Genomic DNA, 13,983 nt, shown 5'->3' on the forward strand with positions numbered 1-13,983 from the left:
AAAACCGCATGAAAATCCGTTTAGTAGTTTTCGAGTTTATCGCGAACATACAGACAATCGCGGCGGGGGACTATAATATCAAATATGTATAGATAGATAGAAATATAAATAGGTGTTTTTTTGAATTTACATTCGCTCATAATAACATATAAATCCACCAAACAAAACAACATTTAAAAAGTCAGCTAAGGGTGGTATTCCACCATTTCCACCTGTCCAATGTCATTGCGTCTCACTAAGCAAAAAGTAAGTACCACCTTTAAACAAAAGTTGTCAGCTCGACTGGTGGTGATTTCTTACATCAAACAACAACATACCTACCATACCTACACTACGGCTAGGTCGGTGAGTGTATACTCGTACAATACTAGGTTTGGTGTTGAATGTAGCGTATATACCAGAAACCTTCAGATAACCTACAAATAATACATACAGTATATCTTTTAAAAATAAAAGCGAGAACGTTGACCTTGTCGGGACGTCTGACTCGTGTCTTTGTCCTTGTTTCATGAGGCCAATCACCGCATGACAAGCATTCTTAAATTTAAAACTTCGCGGTAAAACATGGCGCAAGGAACCTGTACATCCGGCTCACAAGCGAACATTCTATTGGAAGTTGTAAAACACCAACAACCAATAGCATGCTTGCGCAACATTTCCGCCAATCAACAATCACGAGAGAAGAAGTTATGGGCTGTTAGTCGGCCATGTTGATAAAAATGGAAAAGCTAAGCATTTGGATTGGTCGATAAGTTGTCTGTTCTATTCTTTTGACGAGTTGCGCAAAATTTAGCATTTTTAACTCTCACTCATCACGGCTGCCATGTTTTTTTTCATGTGGGGTGTGTGTATATAAAATATATCATGTTAATTTAACCCCATATAAACTATTACAGGTGAGTGTCTATTGTTTTAAGCAGTCCATTTTCACTAAACAACACGGAAGCAAGTCCCTCGTCCATAGTGAAAGTGCATCATGTAATACTGTCACCTCTTGTGAAACTGCATCATATCTGTTAAACTAGTGATTGTGACTCAGTGAAAAATAATCATAAACTGTCTGTTACGTGCCCGACGTGATTTGCTTTATCGATAAATGGGTTCTGTTCTGTGGTGACGTCTCGAGTAGTTATCCACCCTCGACCACTATGACGTTTTGGCGCCATCGACCCATTTAGCGCAGCGGGGCGGCTATGGGTTTTACTCCGCATACTTATTATTCCCAGTGACCTTTGTACATAAATAAACATCACGTGTTTATCGAAAAATTAATAAAACGTTTTGTTTTGCAGAATAAAGGGGGTGCACCGAGTGTCATTTGCGAAAATAGCTAGTGACAATGCGATTGCACATGCACTAGACGCGGTACCGTCTAAAATCGAACCGCAAGCAAAGAATACGCCAAAGAAATTAATGATGTATTAGTACGAAGGTATTCTTAAGGATCGATTTTAATCACACGGCCCACGGCAATTGTAAAATGGACCCTCGATTTTTGAGCCAGATGATGGTGTTAGATTACGGCAAAGAGTATCCCGGGCAGCATGCGTAAGCACAAGAGAGAGAGCCAGGCACTCGCCTGCAGGCCCGCCACATCCCGAGAACGCAACCAAACTCCAAGCTCCTTCATCTGATACCCATACAAGCCTCAAAGGTAACCGATTAAAACAAGAATTACCTTATTATCTGCTATTTCTTGTCTATTTTATCTGCCGTACATACAATAATTATTTTCAATGTCATTTTTTATATACCTATTGTACTTTGCCCTTAATGTTTTTTGTAAAATGCCAGTTTTTATTAATTTACGGATAATGGCTATGGTTTTCAACAAAGCTAAATTAAAAGTGTTTAAACCCTAGATTTAAAAGTTGTCAAAGATGGTTATCATAATGAGTGGTGCCACATAGCCTTTGTTTGTTTGATGTGTCAAGTTATCACAAACTGGGAATTCCAAATCAGTTGTGTTCATTGTTTACACGAAAACAAACAAACATCAACACTAATGAACAAAGTATGCCTATGGCCAGACTGTGATAATAGTTTTGTGAAATAATAAATAGCTCTATGATTAGGTAGGAAACAATTTGAATTAATTCTCATTAGTCAATGGCGGAAAAGCTAATTAATAAACATTTGCCTTATGATATGAGCTTTTGGGTTGGTGTTATTTTAACTCATTGTCTTCTGTTTTCACTATCAAGAGGATATGCAGTGCTCGGTAACATTGGAAAGAGACGTAAACGGTGGGAAAATAGTGAAGATGGTTAACAATGTTAAGAATACTAGCAAAAAGGTCGGTCTGGATCATGTTATGGATAAATCCATTGGCAAGGTGTTGCAATGTGCATTTTTAAAGTTTGCTTTAAGAAATCTTGTGTGAGGTGTGAATAAATTAAATACATTGTGATAGTTTTTGCATTTGCACATTGTATACTACCCTTATTTTGCCAGGATTGGTTGGTAGCACATTCTGCTGTTCCCCTTGATTTGATCGCACTTTAGTTTGGGAGTATTGTTTCTTTGTTCCATTGTCTGAAGCTGCATATTTAATTTATATATGTATCCATCCATGCATCATAATATTCATTTTATTGCAAGTTCACCATAGTTTTAAGACTTTTAGCTTTGTAGTCCCTAATCCAGTCTTGTCCCAAATATTAAACTACATAATACGAAGGCTGATTGAAAAGTCCTGGCCAATAAAAAAAGTTTTTTTAAACATTTGTCTCATGCCAATTTAACTGTCATTCTGCGAATTTTAAGTTGGTGGTTGGTCATTAAAAAAAGTTTCGTGTAGACGATTCTTGATAATGGAGAAATTTAAATTGGAACAACTTGCTGTAATTAAATATCTTCATAACCTAGACCTGTATGAAGCAGATCCTCAATACTTTTTGACAAGATTTGTAACTGTGGAAGAGACGTGATTCCATTACTACACGCCAGAGGCCAAACAGTAATCGAAGGAGTGGGTTCATGCTGTAAATCTGCCTTTAAAAAACCGGCCAAGTGCGAGTCGGACTCGCGTTCCAAGGGTTCCATACATTACACAACAACAACAATGTATTTTTTTGTGTGAAACAAGTAAAATGTTTAAAAAACATGACGGACGGATCAAAAACTAAATCCGAATTACGCTTGACTGCACATTTCTAATATCCTTTCGTTTCGTTTTCCTGTCATCTATAGGTAAAGAACTATCTTGATAATTTTTTCAAAATTTTATACCCAGTAGTTTCGGAGATAAAGGGGGTGGGGGGGAATGGTAATTTGCTAATATAGTTTGATAAACTTTAATTTTTATCTTTTTCATTTACCCCCCAAAAATGGGTCATGTTTAAAATTAATTTGTTTTAAAAATTTAAATTTCAACTTAATTGGTCCAGTAGTTCCGGAAAAAATAGGCTGTGACAGACGGACAGACAGACGCACGAGTGATCCTATAAGGTTTCCGTTTTTTTCCTTTTGAGGTACGGAACCCTAAAAAGGAATGGCGAATTTGTCGGCCAATAACACCAGGGCGTCAGTTTTTTGGGATGCAAGAGCAGTAATGGTGGTTGACTATGCTGAGAAGGACGTCCGTCATTATAAACTCGAGACTATTATTACAAACTCTTACGCCGTCCTTCCACATGCTGCCCACTATTTAAAAAAAAAACATACGAGTGGTAAGAAATTTTCACACGACGCCGAGGTCCAGGCCAGGTTGAAGTGGTAGGTTTGGTCATGTATTTTGAAGGCTTGGGGGGAAAAATCTTTAATAATGGTGTTTCCCCGTTGGTTTGGTGTTTGGTTTAATAATAGCCTTAGTACACAGATGTAACCAGTGCAGTGAGTTCAGCAAAGACTACATGGAGTAACAAAAAATATTAAAAAAAAATAAAAAAATCCTTGACTTTGTTTTCATACTAAGGCCGCGAACTTTTTAATCAGCCCTCGTATGTAAATAACTTAGTATAGAAATCATTTTAATATTTGTAATAACAATAAAAGTGTAGATAGAGAACAGTTTGCAATTGGAACTATTATTTAGGTTTTAGTATGACTTGCAATCTTTTTTTATTTGTACTTTTGATTTATTGCATTTAAGTGCTTGTAAGCCTACAAAGAAAAGTTACATCATAATTAGTAATAAGTAATTTTTACTCAAGGTATGACTAGATAAGGCAAATTCGCTTCAAGGATTCACACTGCTGGTGTATAGTTTTCTAAAATTTCATTTGTGTTATTTCCAGGACTACAATCTTGACAACATTGTTGATCAACAGTGCACAAGATACCAAGACATCCAGGAACAAGGTAGCACGCTTCGTGCAGGCATGCCCACTTGTTCAGTGGACCAGACAGAGGCCGTACGTCGATATTACGCTGCTTTCCCGGCGCTGAAGAAAGGGCAAGAGTCGCCGCTGCAGTACTATCTACCGCCGCCCGCCTGGTGTCGCAAGTCAGACGCAGATCAAAGAGTCAACATGCAAAGTGAACTGTCTATGATCAGTAAAGATTGGAACTCCAAGAAGAAGTTTTCCACTGGAAAGGAACGTCGCAACTCTTACCACGGGCAGAGGAAAAATAACAAGAAGCGCTGCAATAGTTACAGTCGGTCTTTTGAAAGTAAGGAGTGCCTGCCGGAGTGGGTCACGCACGAGGGTGTCTGGGATATGGACACGCAAGACCCCGTTAAGGAGTTCATCAGGGCTATAGCGCTCGACGAGGGCTACGGTACTTGCGAGAACACCGTCACGGACGAACTGAAGGAGATAGCTCAGGTCAAGTTCAGACTGAACGGGAACATGGTGCCGGCGTGGGACGACAGCCTCGATCTAGATACCGAGTGGGTCATCAACGACAACCTCAACCCGAGGGCCCGCACTCCCATGGAGGACGAGATGTACGCGAAGTTCGAGGCCAAGTTCGACCGCTCGATCGAAGCTCTGTGGAAAGATCAGAATACTCCAGATGACGAGTACCAGGATCTGCCGATAGATTTTCAGGATCTGTTGTCTTCGCCCTCGGACAACCTGTTCGCGGACCCGTCGGTGGAGAAGAGCATGATGTCCTTGACGGAGAGCATATGGTCGAATGCTTCGGAGCGCGAATCACCGTCGCGGCTGGCGGAGGCGCTGCACGACCGTCTGCGGCCGCTGCAGCTGGCGGAGGCGGAGGCGGGAGCGGAGGCGGAGGCGGGAGCGGTGGCGATTGCGGGCCCGGCCGATAGCTTCGCAGTCTACTCGGAGGTGGACATCTACGACGTGGCCGAGAACGTGGCCTGCACTATGCGCTCGCTCACTGCCATCAATCATAGCCGCGATCGCAGCGGTTTTGTCGAGGTAATTTCTAAGACTTATTAATATGAGTTAGGTATAATATCACCGTTTCTTGCAATGTGTCAAATTGGTTTTTTTGGCATTTTTTTTTCTTTACATCGTCGACGTATTTTATCATTTTGGTAATACATATAATGTAGTATATCAATTAATAAAAAAGGAAGTTACCTTGAACTTTGAACGTTGTACCTGGCTTGTGAGCCGTATTTTGAAGATCTTGGCTTCAGTGCACAATCCCGTTTGGTAATTTTAGAAGATTTTATGCAATTCGTTAATATTAGGGTATTCTCTTTCAGGTGCCCCCGCGCTCCCGCCCCCGGCCCCCGGGCCAGGCTCCGGCGGGGGCGGCGGGGGGCGCGGTGGAGCCCCCGCCCCCGCGGCCGCCCTCGGACCTGCTCACCTCCGCGCGCACGCACTTCCGCCCCATCGAGCGCCACGCCGGCGCCACCTACCGGGACGGCGACACCTTCCACATCCAAGGTGACCTCGACCCCGTGCCCTTTCAGCGCAGCGACTCCGGCGGCCTGTACATCGAGGGCTCCCGGGAGCGGTACCTCGAGTACCGCGGCGACAAGACCATCGACTACGGCCGCCTCCGTCTCACCGCCGCCCAGCGCTGCCCCGACTTGGACGACGATGCGTTCAAGCTGCGCTTCCCTCTCCGGCAGCAGGACGCCGCCGTCCAGACGGACCGCGCCGAACTCTGGTGCGAGGACTGCGGCGGTTCCGCTAAGAAGAAGCGCCCGAGCGCCATGGAGAGCATCTGGACGTGCGACGTGACCGCCTGCGACTCGTGTCCGGTGACCGAGCCCGTTCCGAGACCGGCGCTACCTCCGGACGAGTTGACGCGCGACTGGGAGGAGTTGCTCTCGGACATAAGCGCGGCGCACGCCGGGTACACGGCGCCGGAGGCCCCGGATCGCAAGCGGAGGCACTCGGCGGCCCTGCGCTGTGCCGCCGCGTGCTCGCACCCGCACGCGCGCTTCCTCGCGTGCTGCACGCTCCTCGACCGCCCGCTCACTCGCTAGTTAAACGGTACACGTCCCGACGGGAAACTCGGCTCGCCCGTGCAGCGTCTACACTTGAAACGGAACCACTAAGGACCCATCGAGAGAAGGAACTCGAAAAGTATGCAACTCTGGCCTCTAAAACGAGATTACTTAGGCCAAAATAGATACAAAATCTTGCTATGAACATACTAATACCTGGGTTCCTTTGGTTCCTGTTACGAATCTATGAGAAGAAATTTTTCACGAATTGTCATTCAGTTTGAAGCGATATGCCTCTATTATGAGTGTTTTAATAGTCAGTGTTCATTAGTAGAGTAATTCACCTTGCGGGAGTTATTAAATTCGCGTTAACGATTCGATTACGTAATGCTCGGGCAGTCGAGTTTCTCGGTGCGGTGTCGATCCGTGGAACACTCGGGCGGCGAAGCGATTCGCTGTCGAATGTGGTAGAGTGCAGATCTTTTGTGAGTCTCTTCGATTATTGATAGCCCCGATATCGCATTGGCGAGGATACTCTTGAGTGAAACTGTTATACTGTCAAGACCTTTCATCCGAATGAAAACACGTCAGTATCCTAGTTGATGTGATTTCGGGGCGTTCACTCTAGTTAATTTTCTTTAAACGAAACCATCTGCATTCTGTGTATATATATCGCCTTTTATTCATCAAGTGTATTGTTATTTCGATAAATATCTATGTGAGAGCAATTTGACGCGTCCTTGACTGATGTGGGTGTTTCGACACACTTTCGATTTGCATAATGCGAAGAAAGTTAGCAATAAAATAGGATAAGAGGAGCCTTGAAAGTTGAGTTTACCGGACAGTGTTGCAAGGCTAGACATGTGCTAACATATCTTATGACTGTAGATATTGCGGGAGGAGTTTAATGTAACATTAATTTTAGTTAACATTTTCTTTATAGCGATTTCATATTGATGTGACGCTGCTCGGTGGAATGCTCGCGCTTGACGACATGATCAACAATATTTGGTGTGGATTGATTAATGTGAGAAAATGTTTCAAATTTTGCGATTCATTTCAAGTAATTTTCTTACTAAATTTTGTTTCAGATAGTTTGTGGCATAAAGTTTTAGCTCTTCATATTTTAATCGTAGATTCGTTAGTTTAGCTGTCGCAACGCAAACCTGAGCGCTGGCATTCCACATCGAGCACAGAGGACGATTCTAATATAATTCTTACAATAATATCGTCCTATATTGTTTAAAAATTGTTATTATAAAGTGTAGTTAAAGCAGCTATTTTATTTTTGTTAGTATTTTTTCGTTTACGTTATCTGGCGATCTAAATTCAGTTTTAAATGTTGAAACGGTATAGGAATATCGTTCTGTTACTTCGTTCGGAGTCGGATTGAGTATGCGACGATACGTCCGCGGTTCGAAGAGAGGATGGTTTGTCCATATGTCTAAGTTTTATACGCGGCGATTTTATTGAGTAGCCGCAATATGTTATCTTAGGACGGCGGGCCCTTGAGGGAGGGCTGTACCTGGGGTACTCGTATGTAGACATGATGGTCCGCTCGGCGCGGAGGCCCGCCGGTAGAGGGAACTTCGAGGAGCTGCGCCCTGAAGTGGTCGGTAGGATTTTTGCGCAGCCTCCGCTTGTAATTTCCCCGCAATTTTGGACCGGAAATGCCTATTGTTGGAAGCTTTTTTTCCTTATGAAATAATGGTGCGGCGCTGTTACAAGCGGTGGCGGCAACTTGTAACATAATTTACTGCTAATATGAATTGAAACGGTTCATATAGGCGTAACTGTTATATTATAGTTTATGTAAAGCATAAGAAGTGCATGTTATATTTTCTTATATCCTCATTTTATAGAGGGTGGTTGTAGGCGGAGCGTCGGGACGTACTGTCGAGTTGATTACGCGATACGCTCGCCGAGCCCGCGTGTTAGGCCCCGTCAATACTTTATTTATTTCATTTAAAACCATGCCTAGTTACGATTACATAAAGGTTAATGTTTCACGCAGATTTTGCTACTTTATATGTCGTGTTTTTATATATTTTTTTGTAGTGTGATTTACTTTTGTTTGTAATACTTAACTGAAAACGAAAAAATTTAGAAAAAAAAAACATTACAAAATTTCCGTTAGTAATGCTAAAAATGTATATATTGTATACTATCGTGAATTTAATGTGTAGTCTTTTCAGTTTTTATTATGTATGTATTGTTGTATGTTTTATTTGGTTTGTTTGAGTGGTTGAAATGTCCAGCCGGGGCTCACTAATGTCGCGTTTCGGACATTTCAGCCACTGAAATAGGCTTTAGTTCAGGTAATCTGTTTATACATTAACTCATTAGTATGGTGGAGTATTTTTAAAGTCATTCAACTAACTAATCATTTCTATTACGTCACAGTTCATTGATTCCATCACAGTTTTATTTTCTGTCATAAGTTTATATATTGTACTTATTAATATTCGCTAAACGATACCTTGATAAAAAAATGTAAAAAAAATCTCAAAAAAATGTTATATAGAGTCAAGTTTGCATATTATATTATGTTTGATTAGACATTAATCTCATGTAATGTGCCTATGCACTTGATGCCATGCTTCGTATTGAACACCTCGGAGCGAGTTAAGTTGGCGGCGGCTGAAAAAGGGGACGCTATTTTTTTGCACGAACACCGAGTTGCTGCCAACTTCGTCGTGTTGTGCCAACTGAACTGAACATTAAAGATGGCACAACATAACATACAGCTTGGCCGTCGAATTTACTTGCAAACGCTTCATGTTGAACATTAACGAGCCTAACATCCGGCTTTGAAGTCTGCAAGTGATTCAAGGACCAAGCTAGTCCCCGAAATCACTTACACTTTGCCGCCCAACGCGGAAGAGCTTTTCGTCATAATGTATCGGTAATTCGAAACTTTCACAGTCAGCGAATTGTTGAAGTGATCTTTGTTTACATAATGTTATCTATAAATATGTCTAGTCGAGAGCGACACGTATTCTTTCCTTCGATTCGGACACGTAGCTTCACAGCACACGTTTTAAACCGTGAGCTCTCGACGATCAAGTCGGCCTGTAACCGATCGCGGACAGCCTTGGTTACGTGCATATTTGTGTACACCTGTCAAACTATTTTTTTTTCCAAGTTAAAAATCATTAGAAATAAAGATATCTTATAGACCGGGGTAGGAGCAGTCTGCGCAGGGATTTCACGTGAGGCTTCGTTCAAAAATTCACACCGATCTTGTACAACCAGCAGTATATAGTGATTGTGCAGAATGACATGTTCAAAATGATGTGCGGCCGCTTTTCCACAATGGAAATTACAATTGTCATTTATTTTACACCGATCGTGCAAATTCTTGCCGTCGGTAGAAAAGCGACATTATTTCGACGAAATTGATGTTATTTTGAACACTTCATAGCTACTTTTACTGCCGGCGGTATTTTTTGTAAGTTATAAATTTACTGCTAAATCTGTAACAAAAACGCCTTCTGTATTTTTAAAGCACTTTCTGTACTTTCCTTTGACACCCTGTTTGATTTTGTAAGTAAATATAGACATAGAAAGTACTAGTAATATCGAAATGTAAAATTAAATTGTATGTTTTGGTCTTTAGATTTTACCTAGGCCCTACGGAATTCAGTAAAGATTGTTTAGCAGTGGTATCCCTGATAATAGTTACCATTTTCATGATGTTAGGTCGTGCTCACTACTCTGGTACTTGCCACCTATGGAAGAAAATAAAAAATAAACAATCCATTTCTTGTGTTTCTTTTATACCATTGATGAATTAAAAAACCCCCACACAATGAAACTCATGAACCGATAAACCATGTCTTAGAACAGAACTACCCCTAGAAAACCTGCTTTCAAATAAAATAAACCTCATCCAAATTGGCACAACTTTTTTTCGCCAGAACTTTTTTTACTGGGCCTAAAGGCCACTTGCACCATTCACTAACCCGGGGTTAACCGGTTAAACCTGGAGTTACCATGGTTACCAGTACAATTTGACACCGTTTAACCAATTTACCCCGGGTTAGTGGGATAGTGCAACTGGCGCTAAAGGGTTAATCAAACTTTCTTGTCACTCGTCGTTGCCATGGTTCTCCTGGGCACTTTTAAAACCTTGGTATTGTGGTAATTATGGTAGTAATTAAAAAAAGGGCTTATCCCTTTCCATAATAAACCGTTTACTGAGCATGTTAGTAGAACGAGGTTCAACATTTCTGGGTCAAAATTATTTCGTTGTCTTGTTTTTTGTCCCCAAAAAATGACGGAGCAGAGCTTTTTGTATGGGGTGAAATTTAGTTTTAAATTTTTCTCGTGTGAATTATAATCTACAGCTGTAAAGACATGCAATAGCACTCGATTTTTGTTATGACAATAGTTATTTGTTATACAAGGGTGCAAAGTTGTATTTTACCCGCGAGTGTGGAATTGAAACACGAGCAAGCGAAAGGATTCTATAGTTGAACCACGAGCGAAGCGAGTGGTTCTAAAATAGAATCCTGAGCGTAGCAAGTGTTTCAACACACGAGAAGTAAAATACATTTGCACCCGTGTATAACACAAAACTTTTCACCTCACTATAGCGAGGAAAGTGCAACATCTACAGGCGTTAGATCATCTTCATCACTGAAATCACTAATTTTTTTACGATATTATAACAAAAAACTGGAAATTCTGTATTTTTACGTGAGAAGTTTTTAAGTAAAAAATTTTTGACAATGTTGACATTTCTGACGTATGAAATGTCAATGATGCGTTTTGAAATTGCATCGACTCAACTTGTGCGTTCAGAATTATATTTAACATAATTATTAAAAAACAAACGTTTCTTATATAACTTTAAGGTTTATGACATAAAATCATTAAATAAAGCTAAATTTGGTATTTTTTATTAGATTCTCAAACCATTTGTTTAATGATAATTAATATCAAACGAATCATTATTATGAGCGTTTTACGTTTTGTTATCTGTCAAGCTACTTAAACATGCTCCATCCAAGGTCAAATTACTTTCCCCACTAGTGGATAAAATGCGTTTTTCCCCGCTTGTTTTAAAGGATAAAAGACGGCTTTCCGAGCTAGTGAGTTGGTTGGTTTTTCTTGCGAGTGTTTATTTTTTAGACTCAAAAACACGAGATGTAAAATAACTTTGCTCTCGTGTTGCACACATAATTTTTCACCTCAGTAGTGAGAACATATTAAAGGTTAAAATGTATTTCGAATTACACAGAATAAACAGAAAAAAAAGTATTATAATATGTACGATACGATAAGATACGAGACGAGACCGGACCGTACCGTACCATACCATAAAAAAATGTAATAAAAGTATGAAGTTCATGGCCTTCACTAAATTAAAAAGCTACATTGTTTCACTCCCTGGAGTGAAGAAAGTCGCACTTTCCTCACTCCAGGAAGTAGGCTTAGGACGAAAGTAGGCTTGTTCGAGCTGCTGAGGTGAAAAGAATTTTGATCCATACTAAAGCTGGCCATGCACACTAGGGTATGCCTGCGCAGTTTTGCAAACAGCACACGTAAAAAAAACCGGCCAAGTGCGAGTCCGATTCGCGCACCGAGGGTTCCGTACTTTTTAGTATTTGTTGTTATAGCGGAAACAGAAATACATCATCTGTGAAAATTTCAACTGTCTAGCTATCACGGTTCATGAGATACAACCTGGTGAAAGATGGACAGCGGAGTCTTAGTAATAGGGTCCCGTTTTTACCCTTTGGGTACGGAACCCTAAAAAGCGTGTGTGGCATTCGAGACTGTGCAGTTTCCTAATAAGCAGCTTTACCTGTACAGGTAAAACTGCACAGGCATACCCTAGTGTGTATAATGGCCACCGCCAGTTTAACAAACTGTGTTAACTGTGCTACTGATGTCCTCTGGCTGACGGGACGGGACAGGATAACAAGAAATAGTTTAAATCCACCCTAAAATATCCTCTTCATATCGTTCTCTCCTGGTATTACATAATTTTAATCGTTTACTCATTAAAAATATTGCAATATTTATGTTTGCATAGCATAGGTAGTAAAAATACAGTACTTATACACTACACGACCAACGAGATATAATATAACTATTAACATATTTCCAATTTGTGTGCAATTATTTCTACGCAATTGTATTATTATCTCTATGGCCATGCTTAAAAAAAGAATGTTATTGAAAACATTTTCAATATCCATAATATTTGTTTTGGTTAGGATGGTATTTCACTTATCCAATATCTTTTTACCACACCAGCTGGTAAAGGATCTCCTGACTGTTCAAAAACTGATAAGTTGCATTTTATCCACATGTGAGGCAAAGTAATAAAATGCAAATTTTGAGTTTTTTTCTTATGTTTGCTGGTAGAATTATTAAATGATGATTTAGAAAGATAAATATTTAATAACATTCATTTTAAATCGATTTTGTTTGATATTTTACAGTTAGTATTTACCTTTTGTGTTGCTGTGGTGAAAATTTTGGCAAAATTAGTTTAACCCTCGTGCCTTGAAACCCTCGCAACGCTCAAGATTGCATTTTTCGAACCACTTGCTACGCTCGTGGTTCAATTTTGGAATCTTTCGCTTGCTCGGGTATCACTACGAGAGGTTAAACAAATAAGTTATTGTCCAATGTGCATTGCGTCTCACTTTCTCATTAAGCAAAATGTGAGACGCAAATACACATTGGACCACGAAATTGGACTGGTATACCACCCATAAACATGGGTATATCAAGCAATCCAGGTAAACAATCAAGCTCCCGTGTCTCCGGCTTGCTTTGAAAAATTATTACAACTAAATCCCGAAAAGAACTAAATTGTATCCAAGAATGTAGATGGTATAAAAGTGAAAGCTTTTACTTGGAAATTAACTTTTTTGTCGTTCCTAATGGAATGTATAATGCATCCCTTATACCGAATTATGAATGGCTTTGGTGCACCACTTGGTTCAAGCATCCGAACTTATCTGGTCCTAACTTGGCTGTCGTTTCAAACGCTTAACGAGCGCAAGCGACTCGAAAAAGGCTTAACCAAACCATTATAGCGCACCCTCTGATTACTCATATAGTTATTACAGAACCGATGTCTCAGTAATAGTAGTTTGTAGTAAGCAATCGGAACATAGAGCCTTAAGCCTCTCACATCCGCGCGAGCGAGACAAAGCTATACAAAAACCACGGTTACACATTCGACCATTGAAATGCACGCGCTCCGTCAACGCGACACGCCGGTTTGTCTTCTTCACAAAGTTTCGTGTATTTATCGAAAACATAACTTATGCTAATTCGAATTTGTATACCGGTGATACCGAACAGATTCTGTGAGTGAATAGACCGTTAGTGAAATCGTGCCGACCAGTGAATTGATATAGTTTTCTTGTTTTTTGAAAGAGGTAAGTGATTTACGCTATTTTGAGTTGAAGTGTCAAGTTTGGGAGCAAGTGCTAACTTGGGTACTTAACGTTGGTTTGCAGAACTTAAACTAACTACATATGTAGCTTAGGCAGGTAGACCTAGATCTTCCGGGGTTTTTAGGCTAGGTTAGCCTTTTGAGATCAGGTGCAGGTAGAGGTTTAAATTAATTATAGGTAAATTAGATAGGTATATATATATATATATCTAATTTACCTACTTACTTTTCTAAGTTAATGTGT

The 13,983-nt window shown here is 40.5% G+C and overlaps 2 protein-coding genes across 5 annotated transcripts in view; both read left to right on the top strand.

Annotated features, from left to right (window-relative positions):
• Positions 1-749: 749 nt before the first annotated feature.
• On the top strand, positions 750-10,076 carry LOC134744868 (uncharacterized). Of its 3 annotated transcripts, none has more exons than XM_063678803.1 (5): positions 750-902; positions 1,300-1,654; positions 2,205-2,296; positions 4,239-5,330; positions 5,624-10,076. In XM_063678803.1, exons 3-5 carry the CDS (start codon positions 2,210-2,212, stop codon positions 6,353-6,355), a joined length of 1,911 nt encoding a protein of 636 aa, XP_063534873.1. In that variant the 5' UTR covers positions 750-902; positions 1,300-1,654; positions 2,205-2,209; the 3' UTR covers positions 6,356-10,076. The 3 variants fall into 3 exon arrangements, with proteins under 3 accessions (XP_063534873.1, XP_063534872.1, XP_063534874.1); XM_063678802.1 differs by having other exon boundaries at positions 750-896; positions 1,293-1,654; XM_063678804.1 differs by lacking the exon at positions 2,205-2,296 and having other exon boundaries at positions 750-896; positions 1,293-1,654.
• Positions 10,077-13,528: 3,452 nt separating this feature from the next.
• LOC134744610 (leucine zipper putative tumor suppressor 2 homolog) overlaps positions 13,529-13,983 on the top strand; it is a 135,370-nt gene continuing 134,915 nt past the window's right edge. For both annotated transcript variants that reach the window (XM_063678478.1, XM_063678479.1), the window contains exon 1: positions 13,529-13,722. The gene's annotated coding sequence lies outside the window, so the exon portion shown is untranslated. The remainder of the gene's footprint in view (positions 13,723-13,983) is intronic.

Source organism: Cydia strobilella, chromosome 10 (assembly GCF_947568885.1).
Source record: "Cydia strobilella chromosome 10, ilCydStro3.1, whole genome shotgun sequence".
Classification (NCBI taxonomy): domain Eukaryota; kingdom Metazoa; phylum Arthropoda; class Insecta; order Lepidoptera; family Tortricidae; genus Cydia; species Cydia strobilella.

Bases quoted from the DNA above. Each gene is read 5' to 3' on its own strand.
- LOC134744868 (XM_063678803.1), top strand. From the start codon at position 2,210: ATGCAGTGCTCGGTAACATTGGAAAGAGACGTAAACGGTGGGAAAATA. The intron at 2,297-4,238 runs GTCGGTCTGGAT...TGTTATTTCCAG, and splicing joins TTAAGAATACTAGCAAAAAG to GACTACAATCTTGACAACAT. The intron at 5,331-5,623 runs GTAATTTCTAAG...ATTCTCTTTCAG, and splicing joins ATCGCAGCGGTTTTGTCGAG to GTGCCCCCGCGCTCCCGCCC.